Source organism: Lytechinus pictus, chromosome 1 (genome assembly GCF_037042905.1).
Source record: "Lytechinus pictus isolate F3 Inbred chromosome 1, Lp3.0, whole genome shotgun sequence".
In the NCBI taxonomy this organism is placed as follows: domain Eukaryota; kingdom Metazoa; phylum Echinodermata; class Echinoidea; order Temnopleuroida; family Toxopneustidae; genus Lytechinus; species Lytechinus pictus.
In genome coordinates, this window is record NC_087245.1 from 1,437,029 (window position 1) to 1,458,205 (window position 21,177).

Sequence of the window (21,177 nt, forward strand, 5' to 3'; positions counted from 1 at the left end):
CAATAAATTCAACTTACAATTTTCTTGAATTTCTTTTAAAAGGTGGTTCTGACATAGGGCCAGCCAGTGTCCTATCCAGATCGAACAGTGCAACGATCATTGAAAAACTTTAGGGGAAAGAAAATCAAACTTCCAGAGAATCCTCGAAACCTGGTTATGTATTTCAATGAATCAAGGAAGCAAATGGTTTTCACAGAGCTTTTAGAGAGCTCTTTGATGTTTGATATGACGAATCGAGATGAGATGAATCAAGAATGTTTTGTAGCTTCCATAGAAACCTTTGTCTGTATTTCATTCGGTTGTCTCGAATGCTGTCACAAGGGTGCAAGGTAGATGCATACAAATCTCCAAGGAGTAAGAGCTTACCTTGTCTCAATAAAAGACCCATAAATGTACTGAAAATAGAAATAGAAACATTTGGTCTTATTTGGGTGAGGCCCTCAAAGTTTTATATCAAGATCATGTTTGTAATCACTCTGAAATCTCTTCCTTCAATTACTCTCATCAATGTTGGTTTATTTTGATTATCCATTCCAGGCCAATTTTGTGATGTGCCAGTGTCTGACGATGGTCTTCTCGTTTGTTTTCCGTGCCTATTGTGGACCATCTAAGGCTTCACCAACCACTCGCCATGCTGTATTTGCTGTGTTTGGTCTACTGTTGGCAGTGCAGGCTATAGGATGGTAAGAAATAATATTGACAGCTAGTCAACAGACTTGTAGCTTGCTGTTTTTGTCTCGCCTGCATAGCAGAGCGAGACTATAGGCACCGCTTTTCCGACGGCGACGGTGGCGGCATCGTCAACATTCAAATTAACCATGCTTAAGTTTTTGAAATGTCATCATAACTTAGATAGTATATAGACCTAGTTCATGGAACTTAAGACATAAGGGTAATAAGTATTAATGAACATCCTGCCTGAATTTCAGGCCACATGACCAAGGTCAAAGGTCACTTTAATACGGTCAATGAAATTTAGCCATGTTGGCGGTATTTGTGGAATTGTCATCATAACTTTGAAATATCATGGATCTAGTTCATGAAACTTGGACATGAGAGCAATCAAGTATCCCTGAGGATCCTGTGCAAATTTCAGGGCACATGACGAAGGTCAAAAGTCATTCACGGTCAACGAACTTTGGTAATGTTTGGGGTATTTGTGGAATTGTCATCATAAATTATAAAATGGATCTACATGTAGTTCATGAAACACAGATATAATGGTAATCAAGTATGAATGGTCGTTTTGCACGGGTCGTAGGTCACATGATCATGGTCAAAGGCCATTTTGGGTCACTCAATAGACATGATACTATTTTATTATCATATGAATGTTTTCTTTTGTGAATAATTATTCAATAGCTGTTTTCAAAGTCAGCACTGCTGCTAAATCAAACCGTGTAGTGAAGGCGAGACTGCCAGAGGCGTTCCACTTGTTAGTTCATTGTAAAAATATTAGAAACCACATTCTTTTTATATTGTCATTCCCTCTCAATACCATTATGTAAAAGTCAATGATTTCAAGTAGAAATTATATAGCTGTCAGATCAAATGCATACAACCACCAGTCAATGGCAGAAATAACATTTCTAGAATTTAGTAAGGGGGATAAGGGTACACTCTAGGAAGGCGATAGGGGCTTTCCTCCTAATGGTATTTTTGTAATGCTACAAACATCTGTATTATGTTTTTAAGAGAAGAGAAGTCAAATTCTCTTTAACAGAGTGAGATTGGTTTATTGATAGTTTGGACCAGAGGGAAGGACGGGGGTAGTTAGACTGGGAGAGGGGCCTTAATGTAACATCATTTTTTTTCTTTATTGTAAAATAATTGTGTTATAGAGTTACAATTCAAAGGTTGAAAGTATTTTAGAAAGAAAAGGTGATGATCATCTGACAGGTGGCACCCCTAATGGGAGAGAGTGCATTTTTTTTATAAAATGTAATTCCATGACTTTGTTGTATCTACCAGGGAGATCTTACACCTGTTACTGGTATCTACAGTTGGTTACCTGATAATGAACTTGATGAGTCCTCACATCATGCAGTACTATGCTTCTGGTTTTGCTATTCTTTACCTATCAGGAATTCACATATGGTTTATGATCATTGGTAGAGGTGTCAATAACTTTGATATTGTTGGGTAAGCTACATAACTTTAATACTTTCTTTTCTTTTCTTTAAAACAACTTTCCATTTAGGGTTGGTTCCCATTAGAGTTGAATAAAGCCAATACATATATTCTAAACTACGCCTGGGTTAAGAATGACGAATGACATGCCTAACGCTTTCAGTATTTTAGTACAGGATAGAAGTTTTGAACGTGCATGCATATTCATGAATTTGTAATACTGGCATTTTCTTCAGAAGACCTTAACACTCATTTCATCCAAAAGATCTGATTGTATTGATTTATTTGTTTATGTCAATTTTCTTTGTCAAGGATAAAATATAACTTTAAGATTTTGGGATATACTGTATCCTATAAATCTACATAAAACCAAGAATTAGGGATGTTTTATAATTTATAATCACATTCACACTATTTGGTGTTATGGTATTAAAGAGCATTAAATGAACTGCCACAAAATGTAATTTTTCTTTTTGGTAATTCAAATACTGTCGGCCAAATTGACTTTTTGCTACAATATGTCTCTGGAAGTAGTTATAACTCACTTATGAACACAATGCAGATACATTTGTAAATGAAATTTATTATTATGATTTAAGTTAGGATAATAAATTTTCCAGGACACACTGTAGAACCTTGAATAGTAATCCCTTTCAGCAGCTTCAAAGCTATCCCGGGATGAACACATTATGTGTATCAGTGCGAGGTGCCATGAGTGAGGTATTAAGACTATTTGCACTTTAAAGATTGCACAAAGTACAATCAAATTCAACCAGAATATGCTGTTATGCTTTTGTTTCTTTACGTTGAGGGTTAAGTACAGTGATACCCAAATGAAGCATGTAGTTCAGGAATTTATTATAGTCTTTGTGTCACTTCAAATCATTTACATTGATTCATTTAGAATTTATTATTATTTGAATTTCTTACCATATCAGACCTCTAATGGTTTTGACAGAGAAAGTAGGATGCCTTGCTTGGTCTGTACATGATGGTAAGAGTTCACTTTTTTATTACCATACATAGTAAATATACAAATACTATGGCAAAATGGAAAGTTATAAACTTAGGCCATAGCTTACTTGAATCTAGAGGAGACAAATGATATTATATCATAATATATTCTATTTTTTCAGTGTAAAATATTTGTTTGTATAAAGCTCTATCATATAGTTGGAACCGCTGATAAAGTTGTGATGAGCGATTCATACAAGTAATATACACTAGATCAAGAATGATCATCTGTCTCCCTTCATCAAGTTGCTTGAATTTGTGCAAGTAAACAAGTAAACATTTTAAACATGTTTTTGATTATACAAGCATACAAAAATCAGTGGTATTTACAAGCTAGATTAAATGTCATAATTTTCCATTCAATTATTTTGAGTATTTGTACCATCCATGACACAGGTATATCACGAAAAGATTCGGACATGAATGCCATGCAGAAGAAAATGGTTGTAAGGTAATGGAATAAAATCTTCAAGTTCAAGCACAGATTTGGTTTCAGTAATATGATAACATTATTAGTAAGATATTAACATCATTGATAACTACGCTAATTATATTGTTATAACCATAACAAATAATTATTATTAATAAATATCTTAACCACGATGATCACAATGATCATTCTGTTAGGAATACCTTAGGTAAAGAAGAAAATGGTTGAAAGGGTAATGTAAATGAATAAAATTGTAGTACTTTATTTTGTTTGGTTGTATGTTATTTGTTTTTATGTGCAAATAATAATACATGTTTAATGATTATATCGTTGAAAAAAACTGATAATGATCATAACGCCCAAAAAGATAGCTGCATGTATTAATAAAATGATGATGATGATGATAATTGTAGGAAATAGAAGATGTGTAAAGGAAAAAAAGAAAAATATGAAGAGGGAGAGGAAAGGGGAAAAGAAGAAGAGTAAAAGGGAGGAGACTGAAGAAGAAAGAGGGGAACAATACTATCAAGAGAAGAATATGATGGGGAAAATAAGGAGTAAAAATTTAAGACTGAAAGACAAAGGAAAATGTAGGAGGACTGGAAAAAATGAAGAAGGAAGAGGAAAATGAGGAGGAGGAAAATGAGAAGGGAATGGGAAAAGAAGAAGGGAGGGGGTGGAGAAAAAGAAGAAGATGAAATAGGGTAAATTTTATAAAATAATAAGGCATAGTAATGTTTTCCTCTTTGTTTCTTATAGGAGTATACCAAGTATACTAGAGTACGTGAGTTTTATGTTCTACCCTCAAAGTCTACTTTGTGGTCCTATCGTATACTATGCCGACTACAGTGTCTTTATACATGGTACCAAACATAAAGTTACACAGGTCAATTCAGATGGGAAGGCGGTTATTATTTACCGGGAACCATCTGCTGCTGTAAGTATTTACTTTTATTTCATTCGCTATGGTCATGCTAGGGAAATAATTTTCCTTGTATTGCATCGCAGTTTGCTCAAAAACTCTTTTCCGTAGCAGATTTTTACATAGGATTAGGACCATGCAGACCTTTTCTCCTAAAGACCAGAAATGCTAATCAAGTTTGGTAAGCAAAGTTATTCCCTGAAACTGATATTTTCTTGACTGTTTTTTTGTCTCGTCCACCAGAGGTTAAGGCGAGACAAAGAGATACAAATGGCACCAGTCTGTCAGTTGTCCACTTGTCACAAATGTTAAAGTTTACTTGCAAGACTCTCTTATGAAACATGTGTTGGCGATTGTTGCTGTTATGGTAATTGGGAAACAGATGTGCTTCAGGTAGCTAGGTAGATGTTGTAGCAGTAGGTCGTACATTTTCTAGAGTGGTTGTAGAGCTCCACTCTACAGTGGCAGTGGCTAAAGCAATTTTTACAGATGAAGGATGAGGGCGCTGAGACAGATCATGCTGACCCGCCTTCATGCTACATGTAGCTTCTTTGGTCTGTCAATGGACCATTCCTGTTAGTTTCTGTCATCTTGACACCTACACTGACAGTAGCTGTCCATAGATTGTGACTATCAGCTACATTTTCCCAAGTGATAGTGTCTATGCTGGCAATTTTCATGTCACATTTGCAGGTGTCATTGAAACGGAGGTGAGGGCTTCTGATGAGGCAAGACCCATTGCACAGCTCACCGTACATCATGTCGTTTGGGATACGCCCAGGTGTCATGTGGCAAACATTCCCCAACTTTGTGTACATTCATAGTAATATCAATCATGGTCATTACAGGTCAGATTGGAAGGGAAAGTCCACCTCAATAAAATGTTGATTTGAATAAGAAGAGAAAATAAAAGAAGCATAATGCTGAAAAATCATCAAAAAATCTGATGTAAAATTGAAAATCTCTGTCATTTTGAAAACATTTTGCTTCCTTTTTTTTTCTTCACAAAACAGTTATATATATGTACAACTCAGTGACATGCAAATGAGAGAGTCAATGATGTCCTTCACTAACTATTTCTTTTGTATGTCATTGTCTGAACTATACAATATTTCAATTTTTGCAGATTTGACTTAAAAAATATTCTTCACCATAACAATAGGTTACAACAATTGCAATTCCACATGTTCAGGGAAGAATCAAACTTTGTTTCCTGTTATAAGTGAGGAGAAAATCAAAATATTTCATATATATACATGTGTAATAAAATGCAAAAGTGTTTGATGTCATCAGTTCCCTCATTTTCTCATTGACCAGAATGTCATGTGCATATCACTGTTTTGTGAATTTAAGCTTAACTTTATAAGAGTTCTTTTCAGAGCTAACAATCAGCCAAGAAAGATAACCCAACAGTCCTTATATAAACAAACATAGTGTATACTGTAAACATACCTAATAATTTTATAATGTAATAACTTTCTCACTTTGGAACCTGAATTTTATGAGATGGTTAGTGCTCATTTTGCGTGATTTTCCTCATTTTATTCAAATAAACTTTTTTTGTGTGTTTGGCAGACTCTCCCTTTAAAGGAGAATATTATCATAAGTGGATATAGTAATTAAGAGAAAATCAGATGAGTGGACTGGGGAATGTTTGAATAAAATGAGACCAAACTGTAAGTTTTATACAGCAGTAATCATTACAGGCTCTTTGAATTGGCCACACATGATATCAGTGTAATGTAGGGTATTCCTGAATTTGCTTCCATATACAAAATTATTTGAATGTATTTTTTTATACAGGTTTTCTTCTCAGATATTTTTTTCATGAGGACATGAATGAATATATGTTAAATTTTCATAATGACCTTGCCATTTGCCATGATCTACTCATAATCATGAAATAACCAGTTTGAGATTGACAGTCTTAGTGATCTCATTTTTAAGCTATGATAACTTTCATATTCCTTGTCTGATTTGATTGAATTTGTGACTGTGAATTTGTCTACTTTTCTAATTTCCACATTTTGTGCTCTTTTATCATTTTTTCCAGGTGGCAATCATGAAGAAATTGATATTCACAATATTTTGTGCATTGGTATTGTTATTTCTAGTACCCAAGTACCCAATAATGGCCAATGTTGGTGAGTCTTGTGTTATAATGCAGTATACAGTGTGAGAGACTTTATTATCAGCTTTACATACCAAAAGCTAGCAAACAATATCTCTCTTGCAAATTAGAAGTATGATAGTACAAATGTGAATAATAGTTTCTTTCATGTCAGAAATATAGATGACATTTGCTAGTCATTAACTACACATTCGCTTATAGCTTGTGAGGGATCAACTTTAAACTTGGCTGATCATTTGTGCATATAATAGTAACAATGATCTGATAACTTTCAGAGTTGAAATAAAAGTTTAATATAAGGTAATGTATACATGAAAAAATGATCTTGTGAATAACCATTATATGGATTTCATTTTAAATATAAACTTGGGGGTCATGTATGCATATTACAGTGAAGATAACTTGATATGATCTCTATGACAATGGTTGTAGATTGAGTGGCTGATGGACACAATTTCCAATCTATCCAATATATAAATTAGAATACATCTTGTGTTATTGATGTAATTAATAAAAAGTAACAATCTGATTTGATCAAGAAGGTTTTTTTTTTAATTAAAAATCTGGATATGATGTAGCCATATGTTGAGACTGAGCAGTCTTGTATCTATCTCATTTTTTCTTTTCTTTTTAAGATGAGGATCACTTGGCAAATAGTTCATTCTGGTATAAGATGTTCTGTATGATGATATCAGTAGAATTTGCCAAATCCAAGTACTTCTTTGGATGGGTGTTGGGTAAGTTTTTCGTTTCAAATCAGCACAAAGTCTATAATAGGATAAATGTAAACCATTTTAAATGTATGGAATCAGCAGGATTTGAACCAGTGACCTGGCAGTCAGTCACTCTTTAAGACATTTCTGGTTTGCACCTGACAATATGATTGCTTGCTTCATTTGAAATAAATCTTGGAATTTTAGACAGAAAGTCAGGAACTCTGAACACCATAAACACCTTCCTCTTTTAGTAGTTTCTTTTAGTTATATGAATTCAATATTCAAACCAATCTATTTCTAAATGTAATGATGATTGTTGTCATTGATTTTTCTCAGCTGATGCTATTCATAATGCTGCCGGTATGGGGTTCAATGGTTATGATGACAAAGGAAATCCAAAATGGGATGCTGCCTCAAATGTTAATGTATGGAACTTTGAAGTGAGTATTAGAGTATGATCTGAAACTTACATTATAATTTAATAATCTCAAAATGAGTTCAAAGAAATTGCAATATATTGATGTCATAGTTGCTTTTATATTGAAAAGAAAAGTAAGTGTGTGATTATTCTGGTTGAAAATATCTAATTGCTGATTAAGCAAATTAAGCATGGCATCTCAGTCAGGTGTATAGTCCTTTCCAAGTAATAACACACTGTCCCACATTGGGCATGTCTGTGTTAGCATCTCAAGTGTGATCATTTTTCAGCTGAGATTTCATGATTTCACAAAATTTTGTGTATTTAAACGTACAAATATATGATGACAATTAACCTTGATTTTAAAGACTCATGAAATAATTATTGCTGTAACTCCATTAGTTTAGCTTTAAACCTAAAAAGACTGGACTATTCCAATGCCTAAGGAGACGGGGGGGGGGGGGGGGGGGTGCTGATTCAGCCCCCCTTATGATCTTGCGCGATTGCAATAAAATTGGCTCCCGCACTACCCATGGCATAATCTACAAAATAAAGTCAAACTCTTAATAATATATCATTTCTAATTAATTATGCAAATTTACGCATAAAATCACAATTTTTCTCTAAAATGCTTATTATTATTCACAGAATCTTTATAGGATTCTGATCAAATGTTCTTTAAAAAAATTCAATATCACAATTATTTTCATATGTATTTTTTAGTTTTGGAGATTTCTTATTTATTTCTTTCTTTTTCGACTTGCTGTTTTTCATGATTTTGATGGAATTCGTCGAGGACTTTATTCTGACCATAAACAACTTGAAATTAATTGAGTTTAATCTGTAAAAGGACAAATGATAATACATTTATGAATTTGGGCTAAAAACACTATTTGCATTGGATTTGTACACAAATTCATGTTTATGAGCAATTTGGGGTCTGCATGCACTTACGAAATATTGCATAATGTTGGAATTAGCCACCTAGGGGAGGCTAATTAGGTCTCAAAATTTGCCCGAGACTTGAAAATGAAAAGTCAGTAAGTGGCCCGGTCAAAAAAATTTGCGCTGCGGGTTTGTGGCAAAAAATGCTGGGGGGGGGGGGCTTATTCAGCCCACCTGTCTTATTAGGGTTAATAATATTGCCCTCTTATTTGGAAGATGTAACAATTGACTTCTGTATCAACCACCCCTCCTGGCACTGTTGACCTAAAAAAGTAGAATGTAGAATTAGATGTGATAAAAGCAGATAAGTTAGAAAATTGCCAATGAAGGTTTAATGAAAATCCACCAAATAATAAATAGTTTAATATTAAAAACTTAATAGCTTGGTAAAATAAAATAACCTATAAGCAACCCCAGGTGAGTGTTTCCTAAAGCTGTTTTACGCACAACTGGTGATCCTTTCTTGTACTATGTGATATCCCTGTATAATTGATTTATGACCTAAGATAGTATGAACATGTTTCAATCTTTCATAAAGTCATGCATAACTTTATAACAAACAGCTTTATGAAACGCCCGCCTGGTGTGGATAAATATGTAAGTCTATTGATGAAATATTGCAATGATTATTTTAGCCAAACAATCCCATATTTTCTGATGATCATGATCGATTTATTCACCTTTTCCATTTTCGCTGTAGTTTCCTACGAACCTGAAAGTGTTAGTGGATAGTTGGAACCGAAGCACCCTTGTTTGGTTACGATACACCTGCTACGATAGAGTGACTTTTCAACCTGCCCTTATGACCTTCTTACTCTCATCAATCTGGCATGGTTTCTTCCCTGGATTATTTGTAACATTTCTATCAGGTCATCTCATGTTAATGGCATCTAAAAAGGTAACATTTCTATCAGGTCATCTCATGTTAATGGCATCTAAAAAGGTAACATTTCTATCAGGTCATCTCATGTTAATGGCATCTAAAAAGGTAACATTTCTATCAGGTCATCTCATGTTAATGGCATCTAAAAAGGTAACATTTCTATCAGGTCATCTCATGTTAATGGCTTCTAAAAAGGTAACATTTCTATCAGGTCATCTCATGTTAATGGCATCTAAAAAGGTAACATTTCTATCAGGTCATCTCATGTTAATGGCATCTAAAAAGGGAACATTTCTATCAGGTCATCTCATGTTAATGGCATCTAAAAGGGTAACATTTCTATCAGGTCATCTCATGTTAATGGCTTCTAAAAAGGTAATATTTCTATCAGGTCATCTCATGTTAATGGCTTCTAAAAAGGTAACATTTCTATCAGGTCATCTCATGTTAATGGCATCTAAAAAGGTAACATTTCTATCAGGTCATATCATGTTAATGGCATCTAAAAAGGTAACATTTCTATCAGGTCATCTCATGTTAATGGCATCTAAAAAGGTAACATTTCTATCAGGTCATCTCATGTTAATGGCTTCTTAAAGGGAACATTTCTATCAGGTCATCTCATGTTAATGGCTTCTAAAAAGGTAATATTTCTATCAGATCATCTCATGTTAATGGCTTCTAAAAAGGTAACATTTCTATCAGGTCATCTCATGTTAATGGCTTCTAAAAAGGTAATATTTCTATCAGGTCATCTCATGTTAATGGCATCTAAAAAGGTAACATTTCTATCAGGTCATCTCATGTTAATGGCTTCTAAAAAGGTAACATTTCTATCAGGTCATCTCATGTTAATGGCTTCTAAAAAGGTAACATTTCTATCAGGTCATCTCATGTTAATGGCATCTAAAAAGGTAACATTTCTATCAGGTCATCTCATGTTAATGGCTTCTAAAAAGGTAACATTTCTATCAGGTCATCTCATGTTAATGGCATCTAAAAAGGTAATATTTCTATCAGGTCATCTCATGTTAATGGCTTCTAAAAAGGTAATATTTCTATCAGGTCATCTCATGTTAATGGCATCTAAAAAGGTAACATTTCTATCAGGTCATCTCATGTTAATGGCTTCTAAAAAGGTAACATTTCTATCAGGTCATCTCATGTTAATGGCTTCTAAAAAGGTAAAATTTCTATCAGGTCATCTCATGTTAATGGCATCTAAAAAGGTAACATTTCTATCAGGTCATCTCATGTTAATGGCTTCTAAAAAGGTAACATTTCTATCAGGTCATCTCATGTTATTGGCTTCTAAAAAGGTAACATTTCTATCAGGTCATCTCATGTTAATGGCATCTAAAAAGGTAACATTTCTATCAGGTCATCTCATGTTAATGGCATCTAAAAAGGTAACATTTCTATCAGGTCATCTCATGTTAATGGCTTCTAAAAGGGAACATTTCTATCAGGTCATCTCATGTTAATGGCTTCTAAAAAGGTAACATTTCTGTCAGGTCATCTCATGTTAATGGCTTCTAAAAAGGTAACATTTCTATCAGGTCATCTCATGTTAATGGCATCTAAAAAGGGAACATTTCTATCAGGTCATCTCATGTTAATGGCTTCTAAAAAGGTAACATTTCTATCAGGTCATCTCATGTTAATGGCTTCTAAAAAGGTAACATTTCTATCAGGTCATCTCATGTTAATGGCATCTAAAAAGGTAACATTTCTATCAGGTCATCTCATGTTAATGGCATCTAAAAAGGTAACATTTCTATCAGGTCATCTCATGTTAATGGCATCTAAAAAGGTAACATTTCTATCAGGTCATCTCATGTTAATGGCTTCTTAAAGGGAACATTTCTATCAGGTCATCTCATGTTAATGGCATCTAAAAAGGTAACATTTCTATCAGGTCATCTCATGTTAATGGCTTCTAAAAAGGTAACATTTCTATCAGGTCATCTCATGTTAATGGCATCTAAAAAGGTAACATTTCTATCAGGTCATCTCATGTTAATGGCTTCTAAAAAGGTAACATTTCTATCAGGTCATCTCATGTTAATGGCATCTAAAAAGGTAATATTTCTATCAGGTCATCTCATGTTAATGGCTTCTAAAAAGGTAACATTTCTATCAGGTCATCTCATGTTAATGGCATCTAAAAAGGTAACATTTCTATTAGGTCATCTCATGTTAATGGCTTCTTAAAGGGAACATTTCTATCAGGTCATCTCATGTTAATGGCTTCTAAAAAGGTAACATTTCTATCAGGTCATCTCATGTTAATGGCTTCTAAAAAGGTAAAATTTCTATCAGGTCATCTCATGTTAATGGCATCTAAAAAGGTAACATTTCTATCAGGTCATCTCATGTTAATGGCTTCTAAAAAGGTAACATTTCTATCAGGTCATCTCATGTTATTGGCTTCTAAAAAGGTAACATTTCTATCAGGTCATCTCATGTTAATGGCTTCTAAAAAGGTAACATTTCTATCAGGTCATCTCATGTTAATGGCTTCTAAAAAGGTAATATTTCTATCAGGTCATCTCATGTTAATGGCATCTAAAAAGGTAACATTTCTATCAGGTCATCTCATGTTAATGGCTTCTAAAAAGGTAACATTTCTATCAGGTCATCTCATGTTAATGGCTTCTAAAAAGGTAACATTTCTATCAGGTCATCTCATGTTAATGGCATCTAAAAAGGTAACATTTCTATCAGGTCATCTCATGTTAATGGCTTCTAAAAAGGTAACATTTCTATCAGGTCATCTCATGTTAATGGCATCTAAAAAGGTAATATTTCTATCAGGTCATCTCATGTTAATGGCTTCTAAAAAGGTAATATTTCTATCAGGTCATCTCATGTTAATGGCATCTAAAAAGGTAACATTTCTATCAGGTCATCTCATGTTAATGGCTTCTAAAAAGGTAACATTTCTATCAGGTCATCTCATGTTAATGGCTTCTAAAAAGGTAAAATTTCTATCAGGTCATCTCATGTTAATGGCATCTAAAAAGGTAACATTTCTATCAGGTCATCTCATGTTAATGGCTTCTAAAAAGGTAACATTTCTATCAGGTCATCTCATGTTATTGGCTTCTAAAAAGGTAACATTTCTATCAGGTCATCTCATGTTAATGGCATCTAAAAAGGTAACATTTCTATCAGGTCATCTCATGTTAATGGCATCTAAAAAGGTAACATTTCTATCAGGTCATCTCATGTTAATGGCTTCTAAAAGGGAACATTTCTATCAGGTCATCTCATGTTAATGGCTTCTAAAAAGGTAACATTTCTATCAGGTCATCTCATGTTAATGGCTTCTAAAAAGGTAACATTTCTGTCAGGTCATCTCATGTTAATGGCTTCTAAAAAGGTAACATTTCTATCAGGTCATCTCATGTTAATGGCATCTAAAAAGGGAACATTTCTATCAGGTCATCTCATGTTAATGGCTTCTAAAAAGGTAACATTTCTATCAGGTCATCTCATGTTAATGGCTTCTAAAAAGGTAACATTTCTATCAGGTCATCTCATGTTAATGGCATCTAAAAAGGGAACATTTCTATCAGGTCATCTCATGTTAATGGCTTCTAAAAAGGTAACATTTCTATCAGGTCATCTCATGTTAATGGCATCTAAAAAGGTAACATTTCTATCAGGTCATCTCATGTTAATGGCTTCTTAAAGGGAACATTTCTATCAGGTCATCTCATGTTAATGGCATCTAAAAAGGTAACATTTCTATCAGGTCATCTCATGTTAATGGCTTCTTAAAGGGAACATTTCTATCAGGTCATCTCATGTTAATGGCATCTAAAAAGGTAACATTTCTATCAGGTCATCTCATGTTAATGGCATCTAAAAAGGTAACATTTCTATCAGGTCATCTCATGTTAATGGCTTCTAAAAAGGTAACATTTCTATCAGGTCATCTCATGTTAATGGCTTCTAAAAAGGGAACATTTCTATCAGGTCATCTCATGTTAATGGCATCTAAAAAGGTAACATTTCTATCAGGTCATCTCATGTTAATGGCATCTAAAAAGGTAACATTTATATCAGGTCATCTCATGTTAATGGCTTCTAAAAAGGTAACATTTCTATCAGGTCATCTCATGTTAATGGCTTCTAAAAAGGTAACATTTATATCAGGTCATCTCATGTTAATGGCTTCTAAAAACGTAACATTTCTATCAGGTCATCTCATGTTAATGGCATCTAAAAAGGTAACATTTCTATCAGGTCATCTCATGTTAATGGCATCTAAAAAGGTAACATTTCTATCAGGTCATCTCATGTTAATGGCATCTAAAAAGGTAACATTTCTATCAGGTCATCTCATGTTCATGGCATCTAAAAAGGTAACATTTCTATCAGGTCATCTCATGTTAATGGCTTCTTAAAGGGAACATTTCTATCAGGTCATCTCATGTTAATGGCATCTAAAAAGGTAACATTTCTATCAGGTCATCTCATGTTAATGGCATCTAAAAAGGTAACATTTCTATCAGGTCATCTCATGTTCATGGCATCTAAAAAGGTAACATTTCTATCAGGTCATCTCATGTTAATGGCTTCTACAAATGTAATTTTTCTTTCACTCTGATATAACCTGCTTTTATGCCTAATATCCATTTATTTAATATTTTGCTGAAATTATCATCCACATCCCTATGAAGTGAATGTTGTCTCTTAAAAAACAAAATATATCAATTATATTATATGGCTTTTCTCAAGTATATTGTATTTAATGTGTTTTTTTTCTTTTTGTCACTATTTCAGGTCCGGGCAAATGTCAGGCCTCTTTTCCAGGGGTCATACCAGAGTAGTGCATTTTATGATGTCTTAACTTGGGCAACAACTTATGTTACTTTAGCCTACATCATCACACCTTTCACCTACCTAAGGCTTGATCTATCTATCAAATTCTTTAAGTAAGTATTTATGATTTTATGGTAATATGTTCAGAACAGAAAACATTTTTTTTCTTATGATAATAGGTAAGAATATCAAAGAGTACCAAAAAGTATCTTAATAATTCTTGAAAGATAGACTTTTTATGCATTAAGAAATCTAGAGTATAAAAATATGTGCTTACACAAATAAAATGGGTTTTTTCAATTGATAGAGAAAACCTAACAAGGGCAAAAATTAAAAGTACAAGAAGAAATTTATAGTATTTAGGGTTTGCATAAACCCCCAGTTATATGTACAATATGGGTGGTATATGTATGCACAACTGAGGGATGAATGACTTCATACAGTATATTAGTTTGATTCCATCTTGAACATGTGAAGTTTCTATCATAATTTGATTATGGTTCAATTAAAATCTTTTTATCAAATCTATGAACATTTACAATATAAAAAATAAATGATAACAAAAAACAGTGAGTGTGTGACATCAGCCCATTTGCATAACATATTTGTTGTGCATTTTACTGTTTATTGAAATTAAGTGCAAATTAAAAATGTAATATCTATTGTTGATAAAATGATCAGGGTTATGAATGATTGGTTTTTATCTTTTCTCTCAATTCAACTTACTATTTGGTTGAATATGACCTATTCTATGTTCCCTGATTTTCTGTTTTGGGTTTTTTTGTTGTTGATATATTTGACATTCTTGTCTCATTGGCTTATTCAAATCTTCAAATTTTTATATGCCTATATAGTGAGAGAAAGTTGGCTCTCTGTAAGCATGTAACTGATTTGCCTGAAAGGTATCTATTTGTTTTCTTTGTTCAGTTCCATTTACTGGTGGCTTCACATCGTAGCTATAATCACCCTTCTAGTCCTACCTGCTCATAAAAGGTTAACCACCAAGATGAATGACAACAACAAAGTTAATGGTGCCAAGGATTCATGCTCCTCCACACTTACGGGTCAAAGTGGGGGCGGAGTGGAAGAGGTCAAAAAGGATTTGTAGAAAATAATGATTTTATGATACATGCATATATTTTTTGTTTTTATATCATGTTCTTCTATATATGTAATTGTGCAGTGAGTGCAAAGTCAAGTCATCACTATTTTTTAAAGATAATAGTAAGGAAAATAAGCTTCCATGCTACAAGGAGGGACAGAGAGAGAGAGAGAGAGGAAGAGAAAGAGGGGGAAATGAGGAAGACGGAAGGATAGATGGGAATATGAGCACCATGATTATGGATTCCCATCAGATATTATTTCTTGTAAAGTAAAAAAAAAATGATGTGCAGTTTGGTAAATGCTTTGTGTTCTTCTGCAGTTAAACTGTAAGTATATGTTGTCCTTTACAAAAGGACATACCAGACAGCTCGAAGATATGTGTGTATATTTTTAATTTGCAATTGAAATTACACTTGAATTTGTTGCTGTGCATCAGCACTGTTTATATTTACTAAATTTTATGTTTAAAGTTTTGTTTTAAAGAGCTTAATGATTTTTCAAAATTAATTGTGTGTGGAATTATAATACAGACAGCTAATGCATTATACATAGTATACAATATTTCTGTCTTTTAAAGAATAAAAGAAAGTCTGTAGATATGTCCATGGGAAGTAGGTTTGCCCCCCCCCCCCCATGTGTGTACCGGGGGGGGGGGGGGGGGGGGGCTAAGTACTGGCTAAGGCTCGCTTATTCTAGGGATCCCAGCTGTCTTGACTTTCAAGTCAAGTATCGGGTCACCTACGCATTGATTGCATGATGGGAAGGTGCAGTGCATATTAGTTAAATTGTAGCAGCATGTGGAATCGTTAAGTACATGCTTTTGGTTGAATTGACATCCAAAAGGCCCTCTCACATCAACTACCTACATGTATTAAGATGATGGAAAGACAATTTATTTTGAATGGTTAAATGGTCAAGAATATCATATTCTTGACCCTTTTACCATCTTACCACTTTAATAGGTTGTCAATGTGTAATTACATTCTTGGTTTGAATGTTAAGTTTTTTTTTTGTCTGGCATGTACATATTTGAATATGTATTACCACAAAGTGCACTTTTTATGTTTTCACCATTGAAAGCTTCGTTGTTACTACCTCAACATACACAAAGATATTGGAAGTGGGTGTATCCATTTATTAAGTTTATTTTTTTTGTATGATGGGTTGTCATAATATAACTGTCCCCATTGTTGCTAATAATACTTGCTACAACTATAAACTAGTTACCATGTGATGTAGAAAGTAAGTAATAAAGGCTTGTGATAAAGGTCAAAATGCAAAGGCTGTATTGTTAAAGCTTGTGATTTATACAATTTGAGATGCAAGCTCAATAAAATATAAGTACAACTGAACATTATTTTTCTATTTCTATAAACCAGATAAGCAGGTACTTGAGCTTTGATCAGATGTCATCAGTTAAACTCTTTAATCAATTTCAAACCCCTCTGCATAAATGATTTTTATTCATTTCTGCTCAACTATTTGTGTACAATGATGATTTTTCTTTTTTTGTGATGAATTTTATTTGTAGTCATTTGTTTTTTTAATCTATATATTTTTTTTATAAATGATGGTTCATATTGAACTTGCCACCTCTCATTTGATTCATTGAATTGTAAGATTATTTTTCATACAAGTACTATCTATACATTTTTTAAATATTTTTTTTAAAGAAAAAAGTGTATAATCAACATCTGATCGTAACATGCATTATTGTTGGATGTATATCTTGTGCATCTCATTTGTAAAATCAAGTCCAACTAACAGAACACAGCTTTTACACACAATACTGTAGATTGTTTTAAGTTTTGAGTGCTGTGTAGTGTGTACAGATTAAAATAATTTGATGTATTTTGATAAGTTTTGTCTTTATCATTATGCTATTTTTTTCTAAGAAATAACAAAGGTGTCTGAAATTGTTTTAAAAAAGGTAAACATATATTTTATTTAATAGGCGTTGTTAGTACTCTGGCTTAAGAATTGCTGCCCTCTACGTTCGTTGGCTTATACGTATAGGGCACACGAGTGTAATTCATCTGCGCGCAAAGCATGCCGGACAGGCGTAAGTTAAGATCACATGACTTTATTGATTAAAATAATTCTTTAAAAATAGATCAAATGTTTGTATATCAAAAGAAAAACGATAGAGATAATGCTATGTTCATACTCTTTCATAATTAAGGAGTTTCGGGAGGCTAGACTGCATTTTTGTATTTCATTTTAATTATTATTACCCACAATGCAGTTCTGGTTTTTTCTGGCAATGAACTGGCCGAAATTATGTTTAGTCTTATTTCAGGCCATTTAACTTTTGATTGAGCTGGGCAAGTACCTGATTAACATATCAAGTCTTAATGTACTGTTAATTGTGACTAATGTCAGTGAATTAAAGCAAAATCTATCGAGGGATTGATTTTTAATGATTTTTTGATGAGCTATGATATAACACGTGAGTGAATGGGGGTCTGTAATACTCATGTGTGCCCTATATCGCGACTACACTTCTACACAGTCGTTGCTATGGCTGGGCGTCGTCTGCTAGAAATCGGTGGTGAGAAAGCATCAAGAAGTTTTATGCAAAGTGATAGGTTATGTTTAACAACAGGTGATAAGTATGTAACTCGGCATTTAGTGCATTTATCGCTTATACGATGCTGAAATGACGCTTTCAAATGTATATTCAATGCTTTTTATCATTTATTATGCAGAAATGCGAGTTTCTACTGCCAATAGGAGATCTGGTTGGTTTGAGAGTGTGAAATGAAATAAGTAGGAATTTCAAAATGATAAATAACTTCTAATTATCATCAGGATTCCTATTTTCAATATTTAGAGCGCGCAGAGAAAGAAAGATGAACAAAACATTAAAATACATAAACTTGTCTCAGTCAGATGTTATACATCATAGATTGCGCAATTGAATACTATTCACTTCGTTGAAAGCTACAGGCGGGGGGGGGGGGTTGGGGGTGGAACTGAGTCGGGGTACATACCCCATCCTCCTGGCTTGTAAGCAGGGCGGGGTTGATCCCTATAGCACCCCCCCCCCATTCTTCCTCCAAATTAACGGTTATAATGAGGAAGAGAGGCGAAATGAGCAAAAGAAATGCTTACATTCTTTGTTTGTTATCAATTTTCTTTTATTTACTTTGTTTATTTTTATGCGAATACAAAGGTAATAAATCGCCTCGAACAAAATTAAACATGTAAACAAGAAGTTGTAAATCCACACAATACATATTTAGCCCATTGATGGACATCGGGCAAGTAGAACTTGTAGCTGTAATACCATAGGAAGCTCACAAAATATATGAATGGAACACTGCATTTTTACATTAAAATGAGGGGTGTCTAATGAGACGTTTTCTTTTTTTTTAATACGTTTAGTCAGATTAGGTATTGAATGCAAGGTATCAATCTCTTCAGGAGAACCCACTCTTTCTTTTGAGACCAAATTTTTTTACTTTTTGTCATTTGACCCTCAGTATAGGGCACACAAGTGTAATTCATCTGCGCGCAAAGCATGCCGGACAGGCGTAAGTTAACTAAGATCACATGACTTTATTGATTAAAATAATTCTTCAAAAATAGATCAAATGTTTGTATATCAAAAGAAAAACGATAGAGATAATGCTATGTTCATACTCTTTCATAATTAAGGAGTTTTGGGAGGCTAGACTGCATTTTTGTATTTCATTTTAATTATTATTACCCACAATGCAGTTCTGGTTTTTTCTGGCAATGAACTGGCCGAAATTATGTTAGTCTTATTTCAGGCCATTTAACTTTTGATTGAGCTGGGCAAGTACCTGATTAACATATCAAGTCTTAATGTACTGTTAATTGTGACTAATGTCTGTGAATTAAAGCAAAATCTATCGAGGGATTGATTTTTAATGATTTTTTGATGAGCTATGATATAACACGTGAGTGAATGGGGGTCTGTAATACTCATGTGTGCCCTATATTGCACTTTCAGTTTTACTGAGCGCGATGAATTAAAGCTAAATGATAGTAGTTGCAGTAAAACACTAATTTCGTGAAAAAGTTTGTAAAACCAAGGTTAAGTAAGACTATATCATCGTGGATCTAGATCTGGTACAGTTAAATAAACTGAACTTTGTGAAATCATAAAATCTATAGCTGAAATACGATCTCACTTAAAATCGCCAACACAGATAGACACACGTAGGACAGTGTATTATTATTGCTGGAATAAAGACCCGACGGAAGTAACCGAATCCGCGCTTATTTTGCTTATTTCTCAGCAATTACACAATTTCTTCCAGAATCCTTTGGCACATATTTTTTATTCATACAAACAGACACTTGGGTGGTCATTATATTAGATTCTGTAAAAAGTCATTTTGAGATCGTTACCAGAACTGGAAGTTATCTTTAAAATCGTATTGTGACGTCACCTCCTAAAGCCGTGCAACGGTACATTTTGGATGGTATGTCTTGTGTGCAACGGTACAAATGTTTTACATTCTGCACAGCCTCCCATTTGCTCGTGTTCAACAAGCTAAGTAGGCGTTGTACAATAAATTATGGCCAGTCAGTATATGTCCACGTATAGCACTGTGGGAGCCTGAATAGGTTGATATTAAAAAAAAATGAGGCTACCATGTGTTCCTCTCCTATTATCACAAAGTGTGTGTACCCTAATGAACATTGCTTGTTGAGTAATAGTATCTAGATCTTTGTACTTGGAGGGCATGATGCATGCACGTCATTGATGAACTTTGTGTTCACATATTTGCAATGGAATTTTAATAATACCAAGTGACTTAAATATTTCTGTTGCTGCTTCTTCTGGTGTGTAACTCGGTAGTGTTAACTGAAATACGGAAGTAAAATAGTAAATGAATACACCATTTTACTGAACATAAATTTAGAGATGCATGTATATCTATCATGAAGTTGGGTGTAAATAGAATGAGGGCAAGACTGAATGAGTGAAGAATGGAGAAGAGGAGATGAAAAGGAGCGGGGAAGAGGAGAGTGAAGGAGGAATAAGCAGGGAGAGGAGAGAAATGAAGGAGGAAGAAAAGGAGGAGTACGTAGAGGGGAGGAGAGCAATGGAGGAAGAAGTGAAAAGAAGGAGAGGAGGGGGAAGAGAAAAGTAGTAGCCGGGAAGGAGAAGGCTATGAATCAAGGAGAAAGATGAAAGGAAAAAAAAGAGGGATAAGATCACCATCGATCATCACTGAGTGATTTCAAGTACAGTGTTGTTTTTTGGAGCAAGAAGAGGGTTGCTGGACTATCACATTCATTGCTCAACGAACAGTGTTAATACAGAAAACTTGCTTCTTTGAGACTGAAATCAATGAGAAACTAAATAGATAAATTACCACATAAAACATGAAGCTCATGTGATTTAAATTTATGAGGTTCTTCATGTGTTTAACTGCTTCTTGAACTTGGTCTCATCCTAGTTTGTCTTCCACCATGCAGTTCATCTACTAAGTTACCATTTGTTCTTTGTCTTATTTCCATTTAGTCTATACCCATTTAATCTAAAACTTGGTCTAGGACCACTATAGGGTTAGATGAACTGATTACGAACCAAATTTTATGTGACAAAGTAATAAGTAGACAAACTGAGAATTATAATGGACAAGTCTACCCAAACAAAAAGTTGATTTGAA

At 33.9% G+C, this 21,177-nt stretch overlaps 1 protein-coding gene across 2 annotated transcripts; it reads left to right on the forward strand.

Annotated features, from left to right (window-relative positions):
• The first annotated feature begins 535 nt into the window (after window positions 1–535).
• LOC129255537 (lysophospholipid acyltransferase 2-like) lies at window positions 536–20,419 on the forward strand. Of its 2 annotated transcripts, none has more exons than XM_064103114.1 (11): window positions 536–683; window positions 2,085–2,142; window positions 3,069–3,124; window positions 3,541–3,595; window positions 4,334–4,511; window positions 6,550–6,640; window positions 7,263–7,364; window positions 7,680–7,783; window positions 9,407–9,604; window positions 14,384–14,535; window positions 15,350–20,419. In XM_064103114.1, the coding sequence occupies exons 2-11, from the start codon at window positions 2,102–2,104 to the stop codon at window positions 15,528–15,530; spliced, it is 1,158 nt and encodes a 385-aa protein (XP_063959184.1). In that variant the 5' UTR covers window positions 536–683; window positions 2,085–2,101; the 3' UTR covers window positions 15,531–20,419. The 2 variants fall into 2 exon arrangements, with proteins under 2 accessions (XP_063959184.1, XP_063959135.1); XM_064103065.1 differs by having other exon boundaries at window positions 541–683; window positions 1,972–2,142.
• Window positions 20,420–21,177: the final 758 nt, after the last annotated feature.